The 25,983-nt window shown below is 37.8% G+C and overlaps 2 protein-coding genes and 1 long non-coding RNA gene across 5 annotated transcripts; 2 read left to right on the top strand and 1 right to left on the bottom strand.

The window, feature by feature from the left end:
- The first annotated feature begins 429 nt into the window (after positions 1-429).
- zpax4 (zona pellucida protein AX 4) lies at positions 430-5,914 on the top strand. The gene is made up of 19 exons (XM_039659737.2): positions 430-536; positions 619-701; positions 778-867; positions 972-1,099; positions 1,487-1,627; positions 1,698-1,754; positions 1,826-1,993; positions 2,444-2,540; positions 3,239-3,462; positions 3,535-3,670; positions 3,752-3,960; positions 4,208-4,325; positions 4,441-4,646; positions 4,730-4,847; positions 5,008-5,177; positions 5,246-5,343; positions 5,418-5,527; positions 5,610-5,751; positions 5,828-5,914. Exons 1-18 carry the CDS (start codon positions 514-516, stop codon positions 5,732-5,734), a joined length of 2,301 nt encoding a protein of 766 aa, XP_039515671.2. The 5' UTR covers positions 430-513; the 3' UTR covers positions 5,735-5,751; positions 5,828-5,914.
- Positions 5,915-5,970: 56 nt separating this feature from the next.
- On the bottom strand, positions 5,971-24,345 carry LOC120470244 (uncharacterized). 3 transcript variants are annotated; one of them, XM_039659734.2, is made up of 12 exons: positions 24,069-24,345; positions 16,891-17,717; positions 16,688-16,809; positions 16,407-16,559; positions 15,156-15,379; positions 14,354-14,505; positions 14,169-14,272; positions 13,939-13,999; positions 9,602-9,690; positions 9,385-9,519; positions 6,578-6,678; positions 5,971-6,480 (listed from the first exon to the last, which is right to left on the bottom strand). In XM_039659734.2, exons 2-12 carry the CDS (start codon positions 17,654-17,656, stop codon positions 6,048-6,050), a joined length of 2,340 nt encoding a protein of 779 aa, XP_039515668.2. In that variant the 5' UTR covers positions 17,657-17,717; positions 24,069-24,345; the 3' UTR covers positions 5,971-6,047. The 3 variants fall into 3 exon arrangements, with proteins under 3 accessions (XP_039515668.2, XP_039515670.2, XP_039515669.2); XM_039659736.2 differs by lacking the exon at positions 24,069-24,345 and adding an exon at positions 19,258-19,426; XM_039659735.2 differs by lacking the exon at positions 24,069-24,345 and adding an exon at positions 18,833-19,133.
- LOC120470246 (uncharacterized) lies at positions 15,311-24,145 on the top strand. Its single transcript, XR_005620479.2, has 4 exons — positions 15,311-15,400; positions 20,418-20,547; positions 22,979-23,058; positions 24,052-24,145. It is a non-coding gene; the product is annotated as an uncharacterized LOC120470246 (long non-coding RNA).
- Positions 24,346-25,983: the final 1,638 nt, after the last annotated feature.

Genomic DNA, 25,983 nt, shown 5'->3' with positions numbered 1-25,983 from the left:
ATTGATTGATTAGTTCACATAAATAATTCCATAACTTCCCAGTGCACTTACTCATTTTAATCGATACTTTATTGATGGGGCTAGTATGTAGGTTTTATACAGGCCTTTATACATTAAATATCAGCCTGCAAAAAATGTTTCTGAAAATTGTTTATTTTGTACTGTTAAAATTGTTGAGGCAAAGGGGCAGCCTATCCAAGCTATTTCAAACGTTTAAACATTTTTTAGTGATAAAAGATGAGTTACTGACTGCAGAGTGAACATCTCGAAAATTAAACAAAATTGACTCTGGATGATGGGCGGAGCTTTACAGCCGATCAGGAAGTTCTGCAGCCGCTGTCTTGTTCAAATAACTCAACTGCCGTTGAATTAGCCAATCAACACATCTAGTTCCTAACAAGTCAATCAACATAATGTATTTAATCTGGCCAGCAATGTTGTTAATCGTAGCTGTGTTGTTCAGGATAGTGTTGTTGCAGTTTTGTTAGTGGTTTAAGATACCACACTTCAGTTATGGGTGTTGAATTTGTGTCAGGGTAATTGTTTTTTTTAACCCCCTTTTTTTCATTTGTATGGGAATGATTTTAATGGGACTTGGCGTTGTTTTTTCCTCTTTAGAGGGGTTCTTTTCCTCTGTGCTGTATCTTTTGCCCTACGTGACATCAAAAGCCCGTTCCAGCAGTCCCTCAGTCAACCACAAAGTAATGGCCTTCGTCTATCATTAAGGGTTAATGTCTGTTTGCTTGTTTTCTAACTTTTTGTCTTGTTCGCTCCTAGTTCCCATTGAGGTTGATTGCAAGCACCGATCCCTCTTCATCTCGGTAGATGTACCATCCTCTGGTGTTAACCCTCGCTTTGAGGCAGTTGGTGCGTTTGAGTTTTACACCCTTTTAGCATGTGCTTTTGTTATTATAAATGACAAAGCCTCAAGCCTATTATTCTAAATAAGTGTGTTTCTCTTTGTTTTTTAGATGCCACGGGTGTGTATCCTGTTACAGACCTTTATGGGGTTCAGTGTGGTTACACTTACTCTGTCGATCCCCAGTTGGGTCGTGTTGTTCTCAGAGCTTCATACTTCTCCTGTCACACAGACAATAAGGTACGAAACGACAGAGTAAAATTTCAGGATAATGCTCATTTAAGTGATTTGTAGTGATCAAATTAGGATAATCATGTGGTGATGATGGGTTATGGCTGCTGAGAATGTAGCTTTGCCAACAAAGGAATAATAAACTACACTGTAAATTATTCATGATTTATTGTATGTATCTTTTGTCAAATTAACTTTGATAACTAATATTTCAGATGACATAATAGTTTCTTTTTTACTAAATCTCCTTTGTATTAATTCAATATTAAGACAACCAGGTGTTAATTTTTTTTTTTTTTTAATATAACTTTCCAATTTTACTTGACCTCAGAAACGCGCTTGTTGGCCTCAAATTTTGAATGATAAAGTTAAACTTTTTTTTCCCTCCTCCCCCAGAATGATGAGGTCTTCACCTTCATGTTCGGTGTGATCATTACAGATGAGCGTGGTGGTGAATTTTTTTTCAATGTCTCCAAGACTTGCTCTGTTGCTCCTTTTCCTCCAAGAGAGATTACTTGTGAAGAGAACTACATGGAGGTATGAGTGAGACTTTCTTATGATTTGTTTATTTGATTATTTAATCTCTCTCCCCTTCCCCCCCCCCCAGGTGTCTGTGACAACTGATCTTTGCCCTACATCTGGCAGTATTAAATGTTTCTCTGTGGTAAGTGGCTAGCTGTGTATCTTAATGGTTCACTTTGAAACATGGTCTTGGCTACACTGTTTTTCTTCAAGCCACGGAGTTCAGTGGAGCCCTGGCAGGTGATGCTACAGCAAGATGGACGGCAGTCTGAACTCATGTCGCCTGACAATGCTGCTGCTCTGGGCTACTACTTCATGATCACACCTGGCAGACTTGTGTTTCGGACAACCTTTGGACAACCTTATGCTTCTGTCAAAATGGTATGCCACATAACCAAAATGGTTTGTCACTTCCCCCTTAAAGGGATACTCCACTTTTTTGGAAATAGGCGTATTTTACTACTCCCCCAGAGTGAAACAGTTGAGTTTTACCATTTCCGAATGCATTTAGCCGATTTTCTGATATTTAGAAGAATATCAGAAAACCGACAGTTTCTGGTCTTATTGACTTCCATAGTATATATTTTTTTCTACTATCAATGATACCAGAAACTGTCTGGTTACTGTTATTATTCTATATATCAGAAAATCGTCTGAATGGATTCGAAAACGGTAAAACTCAACTGTTAACTCTGGGGGAGTTGTAAAATGGGCCTATTTCCAAAAAAAGTGGAGCATCCCTTTAACCTAGAACAGGTACACATGACCTGATCTCTAGTGTTTGCATAGACAATTAGGACTGCCTTGTGATTCTGTTCAACTTTTTTTCAGGACCGTGGTGTTGCAGTTGAAGTGATCCAAGCCACTGTATTTTTTAAACAGAGCTGGATGGTTGTAATGGTGGAGCTGGTTGCTTCCTGCTCACTGGGTAAGAACCAAATATGTTAAGTTGCTTCCAATTCAATGATTGGATCATTGTTGCCGTGACTGTTTCTAGCATGTTGCGTTTGGGAACCGTTCTTCCAACCCCTATTGGGGATTAGCATTTAATTTCTTAAACTACCATGTAGGAAGATGCGTCAATCCAAGATGACAATGTCAAGATTCAGGCTCAAATTGTGACAGAATGGTTGGGGAGCATGGATCCCTTTTACACCTGAATTGGCTCCTGAGTTCCAACAAGTCTTCGGGATGCTGAAGGAGACTTTAGGGTACTAGACTCTTGCTTTGTCAGTACAAGATCTTGAACAAAAAGAAGTGGAAGTGTTCTTTTTAATTAAGATTGTATTGAGTCCATGCACTCTGTAAAGTCTCCAGCACATCCCAAAGACTTCCAATGAGTTCTAAGGCGCCTATCTTGACATTTTTGTCTCTTGAATCTTGACTTTGTCATTCTAGAAAATGGCCAGGATGCGTCTTTCTACATGGTTAAGATCTTCCAAGCCTAACTGGAGGGTGTAGCTTTTAATAACTATTGCTGAACATCTAACGTGCTAGAAACAACCACTGCAATTTTGGCAACTCTTAAGAACAGTGACTTATTTGGTATTGTGAAAAAGGGACACGTGCTATGCATCTGAACAATGTTGCAAGAGTTTTGTTTTCAGGTTCCATATTTGATTTCAGATAAAGGCTTTTTTGATGGCTACAGACCTCACGGGAGGACCCCTGAAGTAATGACTCCTGTGGCTGCTCCACCCTCTGAGTTGCGAAGCAAGTCAAAAGCTGTGGGAGTTAATGGCGAGCTCCTAGATAAACAGAAGTTGGTAGACCGAGGCTACTCTGGAAGATTCAATGAAGGGGCTGTTGTCAGTAGCGTCCCCTCTGCTTCTGTGGGAGGCACTAGAAAGGTATGGTCTGGAGTTCAATTCCTGTTTGATCCTGGATTAAGCATCTTATGTTAACTCTTAATTTGCCTGCAGAGCTTTGTGCTTGGCAGTAATGCCCCGCTGACCAACCAGCAAAAGTTTGTGGACCAGAATGCTGTGGATCCCAAGTACAATGCATTCCAGCAAATGGCCACTACAGCAATTTCTCATATTCCCTTTTCAATCAACCGTGAGTTAGGTTGGATGTTAAATGGTCATGTCATTGCTGCTCTGTGAGGATTAAGTTCACTACAACTATAGTTTCTTCCAGAAACGACACCTGGGGAACAAGTCTTCCAGGTCTACCTGGGTAATATACCTTCTAATGTTGAGCTGATGTCCCTGGAGCTGAACGGGCAGGAGTTCTCCGTGTCAACGGCCATGCAGATGGGAATTTCCATCACCAGAGTCCGACAAGACAATAGTACTTTTGCATATATCGTTAGAGTACCATTTGATGCCCAATTTGTCAAGAAGCAGGTTAGTTTCTTTCGTTAATCGCATTGTCCATTCTCTAGGTCAGGCTTTTTTTTAAATTTTTTTAAAATTATGGTTTTTCTACTTTAATATAAATGCGTACTCCTAGCTACCTTGACCCTTTTGAGGGTGTCCTAGGCATCAAAGATTGTGGAAAAACACTGCTCTATGCATTTTAAGACTAAGTGGAGCTGATTTTAGACCCATGGGTTTCCCCAAGTCTGGCATTTGAGTCTTTTGTCTCTTGCAGCATATTGCAGAGCACATTTGGGAGTACTCTTTGGAAATTAAGTGGACTTTGGCTATCCTTCCTCAAATGGAGCCCTATTTCTTTTTCTCCTCTCTGAGTGCTTCCGCTCATGATCTCGGTAAGGATCGTAGTATTTAGAGGTTTTGCATTTGTTAGAACTTTTAGACGCTAATCATTTGGCAAAAGTGAAAGGCATTGTCTGCCATTCACTGAGGTGTTCGATTTCTCAACAGTCCCACCCGTCTTTAACGTCAGGTGTGCTAGCAATGGCGTGCGCTTCATGAGAGCCTATCAGGAGTACGACTACTTGTGGGACATTGTCATCGGCAAGTACCCGCTGACCCAACAGCTGGTGTCTGAACGTGGCTACATCATGTCCAATGAAAGCAACACCTTCATTTTGGATGTCCCTCTATTTACAATTGGATACCACTATGAGGTTTGTTACCCGTTAGTAGGGCTTAACTGTTGAAAGCCATTGAGTTTCTTCAAATTACTGAAACTAACATCCCTCTGTTGTAGAATATCACGCTTCAGCAGTTCTACGGCACCTTTGAACTTCTCACCAGAAATGCTAAAACCCTGGAGATTGAACAGTCCTCGGGCAAATGCTGTCTCTTCCAAACCACTGAGCTCTTGGGTAATGCAGCGGTTCCCATTGGCTTCACCCAAATTTATGGCGTTGGCACCGGAAAGCACAATTCACATATGAACTGATTTAGGGACTTTCTAATCTACACAATAGTCTGGTTTACTTTCAATGGAGTGGTTTCCTATCTTCTATTTTTTTTTTTTTAAAGTGTGCTCTGCTGATGGAGTGATGACTGTAGTGAGTGACCTCACTAAAGCGGTACCTTTGGCAGACCCTACCCGAACTACACTATTGGATCCAAGCTGCAGCCCTCGAGAAACTGATGAGCGCAGAGTCCTGTTCTCCTTTGGACTTAACACCTGTGGCACTAGATTTCAGGTGCGTTTAAAAGGTTATCTTCCCCATGTATATGAAAGTTACTTGATTTAACTTTCTTTGATCTCCAGGTTGATCGGCAGTATGTGACTTATGAAAATGAGATCATATTTCATGAGTTGTATTCCACAGACAGCAGGCCAGTAATCACAAGAGATTCTGCATACAGGTAACTAAAGTGGCCTAGCAATTACCTAGTAGTGGCCAACTTCTTAACCACACAGCCATTCTACCCCCCCAAAGGATAACCGTGAGGTGCATTTATCCTGTACGTGGTACTGAAAGCCTCTTTGTGGACCGGCTGTTCAGAGCGGAGGCTCCTGGAATTGGACAAATCAAAGATCCTGTGATGGGCAAGTTGAATGGTTTAACTACCTTAGAGCCATTTGGTCTCCATGTAGGTCTAGAATAATCTTGAATGTCTTCTATTTTCAGTTCCTCCCCAAGTGTTTAAGCCCATGCAACTGAAGAAACAAACTTTTGTGAAGACTTATCAGGCACCCCCTGCAATGAGGCCAGCTGACTATGTGCGTTTGCGGCCCAATAGAGTTCGCCAGTAGACCGTGCTTGTCATTAGGTGAACTATTTAAATTTATTTTTGTGTAATATGCATGTTTATGTATATTTTAAACGCATGTTTAACTTTATTTCAGGGTCTAATGGAGGCTTTTAGTTTTGGAGTGATATGCATTGTCTTCTGATTGTGCAGTTTGTCAAAATAAACACTTTCCGATAAAGCCTTTTGATGTCCTTTTTCACATGATGGTAGTTTCTTAAATGTGAAGATGAGTCTGCCTTGAAACATGTAAGATCATTTAATGAAAGTTCTTATGGCATTGAAAGGGATAAACAACTGTACAGACATAATGTAAATTATTGGTTATCAGTCCATGGTTTACTTGCACTATCCTGTATGCTCAAATGGAGCCCATTTACCACAGAACCTCGGTTATAAAACAGGCCACCTGTTTCTACAGTGTGCAGGGCGCTCCATGTCTGCTGATGTCCAGTGTGGAGGGTTAAGGGGGGTGCTTTGGGCACGATCTGTGGGTTCTGGGTGGGAGCCATGCAACTGGCGCTACTGGTTGGGCATGTGCTCTGAGTCTTTGTGCTTTGAAGAAAAGCCAACTGGGAATGTGTTTGGACCAAATTCTGAATTAAACTTTGGGTCAGGATGTGATTCTGATGGTGTGTCTGATTTAGGATTTGCTGGTTTGGGTGTATCTGTAGTTTTTCTCTCCAGTCCTCTTGCTGCTGTCGATGGATCTTCATGTGAGCATTTCTACTTTTTATCTTGTAGAACATCCTGAAAGAACAATTTGCAAGGTCAAGGCTGGGCACATGGTGTTTGTTCCAATTGCATATATGAGGCCTAAATAGATAGGCAAAAATCATTCACTTACTTTCCACACTGTTTACAGGGAAAGCTTGTGGGAAGTAGCGGGGTATGGACCAGTCTTTCCATACTGCCTTGGTTAACTAGCGTCTTTGGGGCTGGAAGAACCTGTGGAACAGTTTCAGATTATTTTAAAACTTTCTTTTGTGTTTTTGTTTTTTTTGTTTCAAAAGTGGTATTCCGCATGCTTCCCGGTGTGTTTCTTCAAAGTATGTGCAAATCAAAAGCTGTGAACGTTTACAAATACATGTGCATTTAAATGTTGCATTAAAAATGGTCAAATGTAAATCTGAACTGAAGGATAATTTAAAATTATAAAGGAAAAACAAAACTGGGAAGAGTGAGTGAGTGCTCCACAAAAACAAATATTTATCCCATTGAAAATAGTTGCTTGTGTATTTGAACATTTCTTTCTTTAAATCCCATTGCATATTATAATAACAGTTTGACGCGCATGCGCGCGGTGAAGTTTGCCGTAGACTCGCGTGATGCGTCGGGTGCTGCAGAGTCATTTCGCCTTCCAAAAAGGATTCAATCGCATGAATTTCTCACATTTGCAGATGAGGATATAACGGCAAAAGGTAGTTATTCACTGTGGTGAAACATTTCTCAAACGTTAAACGCAACGGTGACACGGTGCCTCACTAAACTGCTTTTGATTTTATTATAAAACATTCTCGAGTTGTGCACAGCTTGTCGTGCTTATGCAGCCTTATGGGTAGTATTCATGTTTATTATTTTTTTTTTTTTTAAGAAGCGTTTTTCGGTTCAGTAAAAGTTAGATGTGAGAAACAGCTTTTCACTAACGTTAAATCTGAATTATTTTGCTTCGAGATTCATTGTTCCGAAGCGCTCGAAACACCGCAGCCTGGCGGTGCCTGCTGGTAAATGCAACGAAAAAAACCAACAACAATCCAAACACGTTGTCACACCTTTTTTTGCAAATGTTTTCATGAAAGTGTATTGAATGTAATATGAAAGTTCTATAAAATTTTTCTTTATTGTGTTATTAGACAGGGCATGGAAAACTAGGTCAATAAAAAGCAATTACCCTGATAGCACACGCACATTACGGACGTCTATTTGATGTTTGTGTTTACATCTGGAACCCAGATAGCACAAGTCTATTTGATGTGATGTTTACATCTGGAAGACGTATTTTTAAGAGTGTTTGCTCATCTGCAATATGTCTATTGGACGTTTCCTGTCAGATTTCAAATAGACGTTTAAAAGATGTCAGTTTAACATGCTTTCTAAATCATTACATCTTAAAGCCACATCTAAAACCCACATCTATGCCATCTATCGTTCAGAAGTCCGTGATAAGAACAAGCGAGGAGCTCCTCACTTAACTTTCAGACATAAAATCAGGAGCTATATTGACGAGTACAACAAAAGTCAAAAAGCCCAGAACCAAATAGCTCTCCCTGCAGCGAAGAGCAGTCAGTCACTCACCCATGTCGAAAGGGAAGAGGAAACTAAAGTGATCATCAATATCGCCAAGAATAGAGAATTGTGGAAACATTTTGTCGAGCTCCATACCAGGGGACCCGACCAATGATGATATCTTAAAAGACATCTTCTAAAAGTCAATTTGACATCTGACAGGAAACGTCCTATAGACATATTGCAGATGAGCAAACACTCTTAAAAATTCATCTTCCAGATCACATCAAATAGACTCATGCTATCTGGGAATACGTGTATAGGATGTTTCCTGTCAGATGTCAAATAGACGTTTAGAAGATGCCTTTAAGATGTAATGATTTCAAATATATGTTAAACTGACATGTTAAAGATGTCCATCACTGTAAAAAAAAATTGGAGTAGGATTTACTTGAAAAATACCTTGCTAAACAATCTCTCTCAGAAAATGCTAGTAAATTTACAAAGATTTGCCAAGTAAAAACCTAAACATATTTATCAGTAGCTTTAATTAGAAATCTTTAAGTTAAATTTACTTGGAATGTGGAATTAAGTAAACTTTACAAAAAATAAGTAATTTTAACTCGTCTTGTAAAAGGTTGATTAATACCGATTTCCTTTGCCTTTGTATTACACTTCACTAAAACAATTATCTTGAATTTTATTAGTCATTTATAGTATGTTCTTTACTTAGATCATTTAAGTAATTTATATATACATCATGTCAGACTTTAAGCCTTATGTGAATGCAAACACCTCAATACTTGGTAGACAATACACAATGGTGGTAACATTTGATGGATCGTTTTTGTGTTTGAATGTGTCGTTTAAGCAAAAAATTTACTCGAAATGTCACAAAATGGCAATTTACTAATACTGAAAACAAAAATCAATGATAAAACAGTGTAAATACAGCTGGAAACCAGTGAAAAATTAACCTCATTAATTATTCAAGGTCCAGTGCATGATGGGAACCCCAGTATCAGAAAAGTTGAGTAATTTTTACTTAATTTTATTGAGTTGATATTACACTTTCATTTATACTCGCTTGAAATAAGTACTGATATGGAATTTACTTAGTTTTTTGAATTCTTGCTTGAACTAACTTTTTCAAGTAAATTACATTGGGTTTTTTCACTAGTATTTACTTCACCAAAAAATCATTTTTTACAGATGCTTTCCAGATGAAGTGATCTTTAACAGACATCTTGCAGATGTACATGTGCTATCTGGGTATAGGCTATATAATTCTCCTTTTTGAATTAATGCTTGCCTTCACACACTATCAGCAGCAAATACAAACTCTCATCTGAGTTTGATATAAGTTATCTGAACTACTGATTTGAAACAAATGATTCTTAAATGTTTCAAAGCTTCACAAAGTCTTACCTGATTGATGACTGCTGCAAGTCTCTCTTCCTCCAAACTTTCTTTTTCTCTCTCCATCTGCTTCCTTTGTTTCTCTGAAAGCCTCTTGGAGTTGTAATAAAATTCAATACACTGTGACACCTGCTTTGTTCTCACCTGAAAGCATGAACATGTTGAATTGCAAATGCTGTGATCCGAAATATTTGTGGCTTAGATTTGCAAATGTTTGATATATTACCATTTTATGCACAAAGGAGAAATCTTTTCCATAAATTGCAAATGCCTTATGGAACAGTCTTTGTTCACTCAAAGTCCAGATATCCATTCCTAGATGCAAAGTGAAATTGGATCAGCCTCATTTTATATTTTGTTGATTAAACGTTTTTGAGAATAAAAGTTAGGGTAGGCAATTTTTTTTATGAATACTTTTTGTTATACTGGTTGAAACTCTCTTCACATCCTGATAGCAATCAATAATAGAAGTGGTCTAAATATTAAAACCTGTGTCTTCTGTGGAAGTCTCAGGAATAAAAGCTGTTTGTCCAATCATTGCATTCGGTCTGAACATCACACGTCATCAGCACGTTTCATGCTGTGCAGAGCTAGACAGACGTCAGTCATCGAGCGCCACAAACAAACGTCAGCCGCCTTTTACAGTTATGCCTGAACCAAAACTACGAGCTTATGCCGCGTTCACACCATGTCTTAACCGTAATGACGAGATGGCAACCCGTAACATTCTCAAACTATTTGGCCCCATTTACACTGCATGGTTCAAGTGATCCAAATCCAATTTTTCCTCTCATGTGGCACAGATCAGATATGTATGGAAGCTTGTATCCGCCAATGAATAAAAAAAGAAAAAAAAAATTGTGACTTTTTATCTCACAATTGCAAGATATGAAGTCAGAATTGCGAGATATAAAGTCGCAATTGCGAGATATAAAGTCAGAATTGCGTGAAATAAAGTCAGAATTCTTAGAAAATATGACAGAAGTGTGACTTTTTATCTCACAATTGCGAGTTTACATCTCACAATTCGGACTTTATAACAGATAATTGCGAGTTCATATGTCAAAATTCTGACATCTTTTATTTCAGAATTGTGAGCTATAAACTCGCAATTGCGAGTTATCAGGCCAATTCTAAGGGGAAAAAAAGACTAACTTTTTTCTTTTTTCCCCTCACACGCAATTTCGACTTTATATCATGCATTTCTGACTTTATAACATCCAATTGCGACTTTCTATCTTGCAATTCTGACTTTATATCTTGCAATTTCGACTTTATATCTCGCAATTTTGACTTTATATCTTGCAATTCTGACTATATCTCGAAATTTTGACTTTATAACACGCAATTGCGACTTTATATCTCGCAATTTTAACTTTATATCTCGCAATTCTGACTTTATATCTCGCAATTTCGACTTTATATCTCGCATTTCTGACTTTATAACATGCAATTGCGACTTTCTATCTTGCAATTCTGACTTTATATCTTGCAATTTCGACTTTATAACACGCAATTGCGACTTAATATCTTGCAATTTTGACTTTATATCTTGCAATTTCGACTTTATAACACGCAATTGCGACTTTATATCTTGCATTTCTGACTTTATATCTCGCATTTCTGACTTTATAACACGCAATTGCGACTTTATATCTTGCAATTTTGACTTTATATCTCGCAATTCTGACTTTATAACACGCAATTGCGACTTTATATCTCGCAATTTCGACTTTATATCTCGCAATTCTGACTTTATAACACGCAATTGCGACTTTATATCTCGCAATTTTGACTTTATATCTCGCAATTCTGACTTTATAACACGCAATTGCGACTTTATATCTCGCAATTTTGACTTTATATCTCGCAATTCTGATTTTATAACACGCAATTGCGACTTTCTATCTTGCAATTCTGACTTTATATCTTGCAATTTCGACTTTATAACATGCAATTGCGACTATATCTCGCAATTTTGACTATATCTCGCAATTCTGACTTTATAACACGCAATTGCGAATTTATATCTCGCAATTTCGACTTTATATCTCGCAATTCTGACTTTATAACACGCAATTGCGACTTTATATCTCGCAATTTCGACTTCATATCTTGCATTTCTGACTTTATAACATGCAATTGCGACTTTCTATCTTGCAATTCTGACTTTATATCTCGCATTTCTGACTTTATAACACGCAATTGCGACTTTATATCTCGCAATTTTGAATTTATATCTCGCAATTCTGACTTTATATCTCGCAATTTCGACTTTATATCTCGCATTTCTGACTTTATAACATGCAATTGCGACTTTCTATCTTGCAATTCTGACTTTATATCTTGCAATTTCGACTTTATAACACGCAATTGCGACTTAATATCTTGCAATTTTGACTTTATATCTTGCAATTTCGACTTTATAACACGCAATTGCGACTTTATATCTTGCATTTCTGACTTTATATCTCGCATTTCTGACTTTATAACACGCAATTGCGACTTTATATCTTGCAATTTTGACTTTATATCTCGCAATTCTGACTTTATAACACGCAATTGCGACTTTATATCTCGCAATTTCGACTTTATATCTCGCAATTCTGACTTTATAACACGCAATTGCGACTTTATATCTCGCAATTTTGACTTTATATCTCGCAATTCTGACTTTATAACACGCAATTGCGACTTTATATCTCGCAATTTTGACTTTATATCTCGCAATTCTGATTTTATAACACGCAATTGCGACTTTCTATCTTGCAATTCTGACTTTATATCTTGCAATTTCGACTTTATAACACGCAATTGCGACTATATCTCGCAATTTTGACTTTATATCTCGCAATTCTGACTTTATAACACGCAATTGCGACTTTATATCTCGCAATTTCGACTTCATATCTTGCATTTCTGACTTTATAACATGCAATTGCGACTTTCTATCTTGCAATTCTGACTTTATATCTCGCATTTCTGACTTTATAACACGCAATTGCGACTTTATATCTCGCAATTTTGAATTTATATCTCGCAATTCTGACTTTATATCTCGCAATTTCGACTTTATATCTCGCATTTCTGACTTTATAACATGCAATTGCGACTTTCTATCTTGCAATTCTGACTTTATATCTCGCAATTTTGACTTTATAACACGCAATTGCGACTTTATATCTCGCAATTTTGACTTTATATCTCGCAATTCTGATTTTATAACAAAATGCAAGATGTAAACTCGCAATTGTGAGAACGAAAGTCAGAATTGCGAGATAAAAAGTCACAATTACCTTATTTTACATTCTGTGGCGGAAACAGGGTTCCATAGGATATGACCGGTGAACGTTTAAGCAGGAAAAAAACGCATGGATTCCAATTTTTTTTTAGATCGGATTCAGGCCTCACTCATACGTGGTAATAAATCGGATATGAATCGGATACGTGCATTCGCGTGTGCCATGTAAGCAGACAAATCGGATATTCCCCAGTAAATGCGAGTCGTACGTCATTAAAAAAGTGATGTCAACTCAAGACATCACCATCTGAGATCACATGACTTATAGGTGCGATGGAGGATGAAGGATACACACAATGGAGCAATGCGAAGGTTTCATCTCTTTTGAGTGTTTGGGGCGAAGAGACGGTGAGGGTAAAAACGCAGGGTTGTTACAGAAATAAATCCGTGTTTGAAGACACGAGATATGGGGATATGTGCTCTCATCTTTGTTTGCTGATTTCTCAAAATATTGTGGAAAGCAAAACACTGGGTAATTTTATTCTCATCTGCATCCATTGCATTTCGTGCTGTTTTACTTCCTTTTCCGGTCAGAACGTCTACATTTGTTAGTTTCAGCAGTGTATCGTGTAAATGCTAAAATCGGATACGGGTCACTTTTAAAAGATGATGTAAGAAGGTTGTCAAAAAAATCAAAAAAAAATTCGGATTTGGGCATCAATTCAAGACCTGCAGTGTAAACCCAGACAGCAAACTGACATTGAAACAACATTGATCTGGCATTGTTTTGCTCATCGAATTAACGTTGAACCAACGTCAGACCATTCTTCAAAGCTAAATGAAAATCGAAAATTGGTTTGCTTTCATAACGTTGAAACAACGTTGATTTCAAGTTGATTTTCCGTTAGTTTTGAAAGAATGACGCGTCTGACGTTGGTTCAACGTTAATTCGATGAGCAAAACAATGTCAGATCAACGTTGTTTCGATGTCATGTTTCCACGTTGATTCAATGTCAGTTTGCTATCTGGGAATGCAGCCTTTGTGCGTTTCTTTGTCAACACTATTAACGACGAAATGAGTCAGGTGGTACAAGTTAAAGCTCTGCAAGTTGTATACGTTCATTATTATTGTAATGTTTTGTGATTTGAGACGAGGTAATTTAACGCCATATCTCTTGTGACGCTTTCTAGACTCTTCTGTGTGCGTTCATGTGTTTTGAACGGAGGCGTGGCTTTGAAGATGCTTTGAAGGGAGGTTGGGATCTCAGGCTTTCAAAATTCTCAGAAATTGCCTACCCTACCTTTAAAAAGTGTGAATTTACCAGAATAGTGATAGCTTCCTGATGGAGGGGAGTCTTTAAACAACAGCATCTCCAGCGCTGCCTGTTAGATAGGATTGGTAGAGAGGAAAAAGAAGGAAATTAAATACCACGCTGAATTAATTTGTGGAAGACAGCTTGTCATCAAGTAGTCATGACCATTTTGGAGAGGTAATCGTGAATAGAGTCTTGTGAATCTATAAACATGAGTTCATAATGAATATTGCACCTACTATTATGTTTCCCTTGCACCGAGACAGGCTATGAAGGGCAAGCTCCAGGTTGGCGCCACCTCCTGGTAGAACACTGGAGGCACTCAGGTCAAGAAGACTCTCAACTGAGGTTTGAAATCACACTCATGAATAATGTTTCAAAAAAACACTTGCTTTATGATCATTTGAATATTTTTTTTTATTACCGTGCTGTAAAAGGGTGTCATTTTCTTCTAGCTCTGCCCAAGGTTTCCATAACAGCTCCTCCCTGACCGCTTCCTCTGGACGTTCATCATGCTCTCTTCCTACGATCAGATCTGGCAGCTCAGCTTGGAAATCAGGGCCTATATTTATGCACCTTGAATGTGATAGAAAGTTGAATGACTTTTTTTATATTTATATAGCGCTTTTCTAGGTACTCAAATCGCTTTACATATGGAAGGGGGAATCTCTTCAACCACCACCAATTAAAACGAGATCAAATCAAGACATCAAAAACTTGACACCAATTTTATAATTATTATTGTTGTCAAATAAGCAATCTAGGGCTGTGAAACGATTAATCGCGATCCAAAATAAAAGTTTGTGTTTACATAATATATGTGTGTGTAGTGTGTATAAAAAATTTGTATATATAAATACACACACATGCATGTATATATTTAAGAAATATTTGCATGTTCATACTTTATATATATTTCTACAAAATTTATATTATAATAAATAAAAATATTTGATATATTAACACATTTTTCTTAAATATATACATGCATATGTGTGTATATATGTACAAAATAATTATACACACTACACACATGTATTATGCAAACACAAACTTTTATTTTGGATGCGATTAATCGCGATTAATCGTTTCACAGCCCTAAAGCAGTCATGTTTTTCTGTTGTTCAGGCATGCTCTTAATAAAACAGCATTTGCTTGAGGGGAAAATCATTCTCATGACATCGACGAACGACTGAGAAGAAACAAACAAACATCTGAATGCTCACCTTTGTGAGTCATCCTCTTTCCTCTCGTCTGTCCACAGCGCTCTGTTTTCCACAGCAAGGGAAGAAAGCAGGTTGCAGAAGAGCCCCGTTCCACTACGTGTCGGGTTCAGCATCGGAGGTGGTGTAAAGTGAGATGCCGTTCCTTCCCAGCTCTCCATAAAGTCTCTACTCAGCTGGATCACACTGTTGAATGGGACTCCAGTATATCCGGAACTGGGAACATTCTACATGGACAAAAGTTGCATGTGAGTTATGCAACGTAAAATGTCGCCATAGAGCCAATCACAGCTTATAACAGTCAAAGGCTTATGGTTTTAACCTAGCACTCGTAACTGTACGTTCAAACAATATGTGAAGGTTTTTATATTTTATATATTTTATGTTTTTATTGTATATACACTACCATTCAAAAGGTTGGGGATCAGAATGGTTTTGATAGAAGTCTCTCGTGCCTGCCAACTGCTTGTCGTTGATCAAAAATCAGTAATATTGTGAAATATTATTACAGAATATGTATTATTACAATCTATATTATTTTAATACATGTTTTTAATACATTTTAAAATGTAATTTTTTCCTGTGATCACTCCAGTCTTCTAAAAAACGCTCTAATATTCTGATTTATTATCAAACAGTTGTGCTACTTAATATCTTTTTATATATTATTTTATATATTTATAGATTCTTTGATGAATAAAAAGTAAAAAAAAGGGAGAATTTATTTAAAACAGAAATCTTTTGTAACATTATAACCTACCATTCAAAACTTTGAGATCGGTAATTATTATTTTATTAATTTTTTTTTTAAAGAAATGAATGCTTTTCTTTAGCATGGATGTGTTATAGTGATAGTAAAGACTTCTATTTGAATTAAATGATGCTCTTTTTAACTTTTTTTCTCAACACTAATATAATAATACATAAACTGAGTATCAAATCAGCATTTTTGAATGATTTCTGAAGGATCATTTGACACTGAATACCGGAGTATGATGCCGAAATTCAGCTTTACATCACAGAAATAAATTATATCTTAAAGTATATTAAAATACAAAAATGATTATTTTAAATTGTAATAATATTTCACAATATTACAGTTTCAGTTTTTTTTTTATCAAATAAAAGCAGGCTTGATGGAGACTTCTTTCAAAAACGTTAAAAATAGTAATGTTTCCAAACTTTTGACCGCTACTGTAGTATATATACTTATAGGCCATAACTAAATGAATTAGTAAATAGTTGGTCTCATGCCTGTGTGCTTGAGGACCCCTGAAGTTTGTCTGAGGACCCAGGACTGAAGTTCTGTCCAAAACTTAATCGTGATCCTTCTCCTGGCTCTGAGCCCTGCACATGGAGACTGGACTGGTGCAGAGAAGGCCCATATGAATGGGATGATTGCCCCATCTGTCAAGATGAGAAAAGTAAAGTGAACGTTGCATGCTAGCAAAACTAGTGACGAGAATGATGTGAAAGCCATTGATCTAAAATGCTTGACCAGGGTAACAATCTGTGTGAAGGTGCAGATGACAGACCTGAGGCCATGTCATGTGATCTTCAGATGTCCCGGGCTCGTGACCTAGATGTTGCTGTACGCACGACTGAGGATGATGATGTTGAGCCAGTGCAGGGTTGAGGGACATTTGCATTGAACAGTCTGTGCAAGCAAAACAACGTTTCATTATGCATTTTAAAATAGATCAAACACACAACAACGTTGCGTTTACATCACCCCTACCTTTCTGCTGGGAGTTCATTTGTTTTAGATGAGGGCTTCCATGCTCCGAATAAACTAGGGAGGAGTTTGAATCTTGTTGGAGGTGCTGCGTTAACTCCAAACTTTCGTTGCCGTCAGCTTGCAGCTGGAGCCATATGGGGTGATTGTACCTGCTGCTGGACGGCGAAGGGAGAGAAGGGAAGAACTGCAGCGACCCATCCGTCTGCGATTGGCTCAAGATCTGTCCGGGTAGGAAGTGTTGAGGTCGTTTGGGAGGAGAGAAGGACTGAGGAGGCAGGGGCGTCGGAGGTGGGCTGAGAACCAAAGGGAAAGAGAGGGAATGGGAAGGAGGAGTCGAGTTGTTGAAGCCGCTCTGCTCTCCTCCACCCTGCATTCGCGGCATGTTACGACTGCAAAAGGCCTCGGAGAAAGAATCCAGTTTTTGTTGCTGGCGCCCAGTTGTTTCGTAACAGTCCACCGCCTCCTGTTGGTGGCAATGAGAACTCCAGTCGGTCTCATACACTCCAGCTTGTGCCTTGATTCTGTTGAGTCCCATAGAGGACACTGGGGACATGCTTCCCCAATAAGCAGGGCTCCCCGATTGATCTATTCCATTCAGAGCGGAGCCGGTGCCGTCCGGTGCTTCACACGGGACTTCAAACGGGCCGAGCCCACTCATTGAGCTTTGCTGGTAAAGGTCGTGGCTTGACCTTTGACCTTCTGTCTGAGGTCGAAACATGGGAGCGAAGGAGAGTGACTCAGGTTCGGGAGACGTGTGGTCAGCCATGTGACGTGTTGTAAATGGCTGAAGCACTCTTGAGTTAGAAGACGCTCATTGCATCTGAAAACTGAAAAGACACACAAAGATCATGAGTAGTCATCGAAACCCTTATGAACGTTAGCGAGACAAAACACACAAACAACCGATTAGGCCTGTGCAACGATTAATCACATCCAAAATAAAAGTTTGTGTTTACATAATATATGTTGAATTAGTTTGTATATATATATATATATATATATACAAATGCATGCATTTAATTATTTTGTGTGTGTATATATATATATATATATATATATATATATGCATGCATTGAATTATTTTGTATATATAAATACATATGCATGCATTGAATTATTTTGTATATATAGATACATATGTATGCATTGAATTTTTTGTATTTATAAATACATATGCATGCATTGAATTATTTTGTATATATAGATACATATGCATGCATTGAATTATTTTGTATATATGGACACATATGCATGCATTTAATTATTTTGTATATATAGATACATGCATGCATTGAATTATTTTGTATATATAGATACATATGCATGCATTGAATTACTTTCTATATATAAGAAATATGCATGCATTGAATTATTACATAAATACATATGCATGGATTGAATTATTATATAAATACATATGCATGCATTGAAATAGTACATATAAATACACATGCATGCATTGAATTATTTTGTATATATAGATACATATGCATGCATGTATATATTTAAGAATTACTTGCATGGAAATACTCTCTCTCTCTCTATATATATATATATAAATACATAATCTATATTATATATAAATATTTTATATATGAAAAACAGATTTTCTTAAACATATACATGCATGTGTGTGTATTTATATATGCAAAATAGTTATACACAGCACACACACACACAAACACATATATATTATGTAAACACAAACTTTTATTTTGGAAGCGATTAATTGCAATTAATCTTTGCACAGCCCAACAACCGATTAATGTTTTCTTTGCATCTCCCTCTGTAACAACTGCTTTTTAGCTGCAAAGAAAAACAACGTCAGAGACACAGATAAACGCGACAATCAAAAGACCACAAACGGCCTTTGTTTGTTCTATGTTTAGCTCTTTTTTGACCTTTTCTCTCATCTCTCTTTTTTTAGCTAGTGCTTACTCACCAATGTTCTTCTCTCTTTATCCATAACCTGTTGCTTTTGTTTGTGCGCTATCTATTCACATCGACCCGTGAACGTGTGAACAAGCAAACGAAATTACAACGCAGCCTCGTGTGACAGCAGCCTCTTTCTGGCTCGTGAGCAAACGCATCATACTTAAACGTGAAAACACTTTCTCACACATATTTCTTTGACAGGTGCCACCGATCAAAAGGTAAGCCTTCGGTTGTCATAGAGTCACCCCCTCCCTTAAAACCCTGAACCGAAAGCCACATCCTGAGGAAGCAGTCACGGATCTCCCTCTATCTCTCTCTCTCTTTCTATATCTCTCTCCCTCTTCTGTCTTGCTCTCCTCCTTAACCTCCTTTCCTTCTCAGTCTATTTTTATCTGTTCTCCTACAGACTAAAGCAATCTGTGGTATACTCACAGTCTCCCTCTCGGTCCGATGAGGGTGTCGTTCATGGTAGACAGTGGCGCAAACAAAAAGTGGAATCCAGCAAAAATGAACTTTTTCTTTAAACAATTAACAAAAGCTTGAGGATGAAAGCGTGCTGTCTGCACTGATGTTGGCAGGTTATGAGACCTTTTGGGCTTATTGTGCTTGCGGCTCAGTGTGTTATCTTGAGATTCGCATCTGTTGTGGTTTGTGACTTCAGTGTAAAGAACGTAAGAGTTGTTTAACTGGCAGGTAAGGCGTGGGTGTTCATGTAAGTGTATACGATATGAGTGAGAGGCAACGCTTCCTGTCGAGAGTGTGTGTGTCGGTCAGAGTAAAAACATGTTTGTGTGTGTTATTCTTTTTTGGTAATTGTATGTTTGAACTTGTGTTGTTGTGTGTTAAGTGTTTAACTTTATTATGCATGCATAAGTGCGTGTGTTTCTCTGTGCATGTGTTTGTGTGGGCGAAGACGTACTGTGTTTACGCCAGTGAGAATCTGTGGTTGCTCAAAATCATGTGACGGGAAGTTGACCATGAAACAGCGACAGAACAGGAAGTGGACAAGGGAAACCTCCGTACACCCCGCCTCCGCTCACTCGCTCGCTCTCTTTCTGCAAGTGTATCCCTGTTATACCCACAATATAAAATTGTTTCCATACCGCATACATTGTCTCCGCACCCCTTTTTCCACCCACACATAGTGTTTCCCTCTCTTTTTTTTCTCTCTCTCTCTCTCTCATCACACTATCTTAAAGGAGTAGTTCACTTTTGTTCTGTGATTCGCGTTCGTGACTCTCCTGTTCGAACTCGTTCATCAAAATGAACAAATCTTTGTTCGAGTCATGACTCGAAGGGTCCTTGATAAGACCCTTATTCATCGTCTGAAATCGTTTAAAGCCCTTTGAAACTCTCATTTGGACCTTGAACCGTTTGGTTCCCATTGAAGTCCATTATATGGAGAAAATCCTGTAATGTTTTCATCAAAAACCTTAATTTCTTTTCAACTGAAGAACGAATGACGTGGACATCATGGATGACATGGGGGTGAGTAAATTATCAGCAAAAGTTTTTTTAAAGTGAACTACTCCTTTAACTGGATATTAGCACTGCAACGTAACCACTGCACCACTTTTTATTTTGATTGACAGGTCAGCACCAGAGCTCCTCCCACTCCGTCTCCGTGAGCCATTACACTTTGAGAGAACGTAAATCTGGACGGCCCCCGCACAGGTTGTAGGTTTGGCAGTTTTGGCTGATGAGGGTGATGTTAATTCAGTGGTGAGTACAGTATGAATGTACCTGCACAAGTCACCTACACAAACCTCACCATTAGCATAATGTGGGTGAAACAATAAAGGTGTAAGACAACACACAGTGAGCAGCTACGGATCCTGAACCAGAGAAATGTAGATTTTTTTACTCTCGCTGCCCTACTTCTCATCCTTTTTCTGGCTTTCTAGACGTTTTTAATATACAAGTACGGAGAGTGTATAGAATTTGGGACTAATTTGCATGCTTAAAATGCCGTGTTTCATCCCTCACATGTCCTCAGATAATGCTGGAGAATGGGGCGCGCGGGTTAAGGGGGACTGAAACAACATAGGATATAATTAAAGGAAACAGGAGTGTGGAGGCTGTTTTCTAGTTTTCTGTCAGATGTGTGAAAGAGTGAACAGAGGAGGGGGAAAGCAGCAGAGCGGTTTGGACTTTTTTTCCTCTCTTTCTCTATCATTCTATTGAACCGTTTATCTTATCTATGAGACAATCTTTATGAGAGATGAATGCGTCGAACAAATGAAAGAAGTGAGAAAGGAATGAGAGGATAACTCCCGTTGAATGTTTCCTGCACTTTAGGTTATGCAAATAAATTTAAGTGCAAATTACGTCCCTCAAACCTTTAGACTCGTCTCCATCATTAGTCTAGTCCGGTCTGAATCAAAGTCATGTATTAGCTCTGTAAAATACTTTTAGCACATTTAACAACGGCAACTTATCACTGAATTTCAGGGCTAATTACAATAGACCACATGTGGCCATGAGAACAATACATCACTACAGTACATGAAAACTGCGTGATCTTTAACTTTTGTGGATATATACTTTGGTATCGTTGGCTGATATGAGACGAATTGCTTGTGCTGTGAGTTTTTTCAAAAGTGTCTGCTAAATATAAATCAATATCAATGTACAATTCAGATTCTGATACTTCTGTCTGGCCGCCCCAGCTCTGAGCCGGTGACCTTTTTTATTGTCGTTTTTTTAATTGTATTGAATTTGATGGTGCCATTTTATAATTGAACGTAATTGTTCAATAATTCGTAATGCTAAAATGTAATTGTAATTGTAAACTTGAAATTAATCAAATTATTAGCACAACTTATCGGTTAGTGAACCCAAAGACTCGAAGTTCGCTGAAAGGCAAAGTCTGCAATTTAGATTTATCATATGTTTATATTTGTATGAAAATATATTTTTTGTCAATATTACATTTTCATGGTTTAGTGCTTAATGTTACACATTATCAAATCGACCCGTAAATTATTTCTATAAGGCGATTCTTGTCTCAAACGCACACGTTTCCCATGCAAAAATAAACTAATTGTAAATGAAAATGTATATTGGATAAGTGGCATTAAAAAAGTCCCATATAAATACAGATGAGCGACAGTTTGAATGTACGCTTTTATGATTACATTAATATATTTTGGTTCTGCTCAAGAGAATAATATAAAAAATGACAATAAAGAGGAAAAAAATCACGAGCCATTGCAGTCTCACTTACTCATTTATCACCAATATCATTAATTATTGTGTTTGTTTGAAATTTTTGTGTATGTTTCTTTCTTATCTGTGCAGAAGACAAAAAGTAGCGGGTTTAATAAAGTCTAACTGGGTTTAATCTAAAAATATATAGTGCAAAATGAAAATCATGAATGCAAATAGTGACAGGCCTCTAATGCAATCCATCCAGTAAAACCTTGGACCAGTATTTGTCTACAATATGTAAAAGAAATAAAAAAAAATAATGTTTGTTTATATTAAACAGGCGCAATCTAGATTAAATATCTTGCCTTTCACAGTCAAATAGTACGACATATCCATAATCAAATAACTGACACGCATGAAGTGTTAAGTGATGTTTCTAAGGACTCCCAGAGCTTACATACTACATCTAAATGAAGACTGTCGTTTTATATAAAGCTACTCATAATCAGTATAGATTATTAGACTAATTTTTAAATATATATATATATTTACATCTGATATCCGAACGTGCTTTACTTAACGGATCAATCAGAGTACATCAAGCCAACTCTACATTTTCTTTTCTTTTTTTTGAATCCGATTATTTTAAAAAGCATCGCTAATTTGTCGTGGATGACCATCGTCATATTTACTTTGACCTTTACCAAATAATGAGTTTTAAAATCACTTCACACCTCACAAAAACCCCATTCAACAGCTGATAAACAAAGACGCAACTCTGCTGTTTAATCAGCACTTTTGCTGCTAATTTTAAAAGCTAAATTTGGCCGCAGTGATCAGTCCACAGGAAATATGCCCTCGCTGGATGACAACAACTCGTGCTTAGACATCACTGAAATGATGGCACAAACCAGAAGCTCTTCTATTAGTAGCAGGATTCCCATTAAGCCTAATCATTTTGTAAATATATTTTTTACTGTGTGAATAATGATTTCTAATTCAGGAATCAGCATCGCTTGGATGAGCCGTCGACAGCAGCAGAGTCATGGAGGCGCTTGCGGGACATTATCCGTCATACGACAAGTGAGTTTAATTTCAGGAGCGCTTTATTTCACAGTCCTGTACATAACATATACTAATTATAGCAATTACAACCCTGAACCTCCCCCTAAACCTGACCTCAACTCATGTAGTTCCCTTAAGTGCACTGTAAGTATACATACTGTAAAATAAGTACTTAATTTCATAAATGACGACGTGGAATTGCTTTTCCACGAAGGGCATTTTACTTTGCAGTAATAGCAAAAATAGCGCTTATTAGACCCCGTTTTGCTAGTATGAAAAAGTATGCAAACGACAGAAGAATCACACAATGATACATTATTAAGTGAGTTATGAACAATTTACATTGTCCACCATCAACAACTAGGTTTGCTGTCTGTGTTAAAAGGAAGAACCTTGCGCAATCTCAGTTGTTCAGGAATATCAGTCCCATAATTCAATTGCACATAAAAGGTGAGCGAAAACAGGAATTAACCTCAAAGCTGTTTGATTGACTGAATATGACGTACAGAATAGAAAGCGTCGCTTTACTATATAGTGTTTGTTAGCTAAAGAGCACAAAAAGAGCTTTTCAAACTAAATTCACAGATCATCAACAAAACCGCGTAACTATTTTGTGATTCGTAAGACACCGAATGTTGCAGAAGCCACTGTAATATGCTCATGGAGCGTTAAAAATGCTGTTAAGTGTTACCAAATGATGCATCTCATGACCTAGAGAGGGTGCAAATAGAATAAATGCAAATAGAGGTGCATTACGGTCAAAAAGAAACCACATTCAGTCCATAGCTGTTTTCCTAAACTAGGCCTCATCCATGTTGGGTGCAAAGCTCAAGCTTATCCCTTTTAAGAACAAGTGAAATACGCGTGCGTCGCTTTACATTCAACATCGAGTGTCCGCGCAGCCGTGGCCTGTGTCTTAAACGTACTTGTAAAAACACTTCTCGCATGCCTACCAGTCAGTCTTAGCACTGGCGGACTCACTTTGCTCTCTGTTGGCTTGTTCATAAACAGAGTAAGATGTCACTTACCTCTCTGAAGTCGAGGCCCGCAGGACAGCTACACGCACGTCTGAAGGCACGAGTGAATGAAGGAGGGATGTACTGTTAAAGGTAAGACAGACACTGAGAGACTCTGCGGAGGCGTTGGTGATGGTTAACTTGTCGGTACGGCAGTCTTCTCTTGGTTCCTCTGATCTTTTCAAGCCTTTGTCATTGTGATCCTGGAAACGAGTGAGAAAAAAACATCATACGCCATCGAGTGAGAGAGAGAGCGAGAGAAAAAAAGTGTATTGCTCCGACTGGCAGCTCTCAGTTTGACACAGCGCCTGTCCTTTCTTTCACTCTCTCTTTCTTATCTATCTTGTTTGTTTGTTATTCACCGCTTCGAAATGCTGTTTGGGAGAAATTGTTTGTCCTATTGTGTTGTGGTGTCCAATGTTTGTCCAATGTCTCGTCCATTGGGTCGATAAAGCATAATAGAATTGATGCAGAAATGCTGGTCGCACTTTATTATACAGTCCTGTTCTGCATGTACATGTACCATAATCCTGACCTTAACCTATGTTATATTATCAATACTTTCTTAGGCAAGTGCTCTCCGAGTGCAACCGAAATGCTTTCCATTTCAACACCACAGCAGTTGTTTGCGGACGAAGCCTGCTAAAAGATACTTTTATTAGTGCACTAAAAACAAACGTGGTTCGAAACCTATATGACTTTCTTTCTGATAAGACCAAGATATTTTGAAGCTTCTTTTGACTGTTTTTTTTCACGCAATGAAAGTTAGTGGGGTCCAAAACAACAGTGAACCCTATGGACTTTAATGTATAAAGAAACAATGTCTTTTTGTGTGCGTGTCACACGAGAAGTCGTACAGTTTGAAACGCACATGAGGAAAGGATGAGTTTTCATTTTAAAGGAGTAGTTCACTTTTAAAAACACTTTTGCTGATAATTTACTCACCCCCATGTCATCCAAGATGTCCATGTCTTTCTTTCTTCAGTCGAAAAGACTGATGGTTTTTGATAAAAACGTTCCAGGATTTAATGGACTTCAATGGGAACCAAACGGTTCAAGGTCCAAAAGACAGTTTCAGTGTAAACTGCAAACTGTTCAAAGGGCTTTAAACGATTCCAGACGATGAATTAGGGTCTTATCAAGCGAAACGATCACTCGTTTAATAAATAAATAAATAACAAAGTTTAAGTTTTATAAGCTCAAATGGTCGCCTTGTTGTGTTATGTGATGTGCGTTCGAACTCGTTCATCAAAATGAACAAATCTTTTCCCGAGTCAACCCGTTCATTTTGTTCGTTGAATGAACCAAATGACACAAACAAAGATTCGTTCATTTTGATAAACGAGTTTGAAGAGGAGAGTCACGAACGTGCATCACAGAACAGAGCAAGGCGAGCATTTCAGCATATAAAACTTAAAACTTTTTTTTTTTAAATGAGCGATCGTTTCGCTTGATAAGACCCTTATTCATCGTATGAAATCATTTAAAGCCCTTTGAACAGTTTGCACTGAAACTGTCTTTTGGACCTTGAACCGTTTGGTCCCCATTAAATCCTGGAATGTTTTCATCAAAAACCTTAATTTCTTTTCGACTGAAGACTGAATGACATGGACATCTTGGATGACATGGGGGTGAGTAAATTATCAGCAAAAGTTTTTTTTAAAAGTGAACTACTCCTTTAAGGCAACATGGCCGTTTTTTACCACGATGTGTTTGTGACACATTTCAGTAGGCCGTTATTAATGATTAGGTGTGAAATTGCCCCGTTTCATCACTATTTCATGCAGAGATTTTGAAGAGTTTGACAAACAACGTATTTTTGATATTGAAAGTCACACTTTTGCTGAGGATGATGATGATGGAGTTGGTGATGCTTGTGAAGATGATGAAGATGGCTTTCAAGATAATTGGGTTTAATGTCTAGTGA

The sequence above is a fragment of the Pimephales promelas genome, chromosome 1, assembly GCF_988280905.1.
Source record: "Pimephales promelas chromosome 1, fPimPro1.hap1.1, whole genome shotgun sequence".
NCBI classification, from domain to species: Eukaryota; Metazoa; Chordata; class Actinopteri; order Cypriniformes; family Leuciscidae; genus Pimephales; species Pimephales promelas.
Note: the sequence above shows the minus strand (reverse complement) of the source record. Positions and strands in the feature narration are given on the sequence as shown.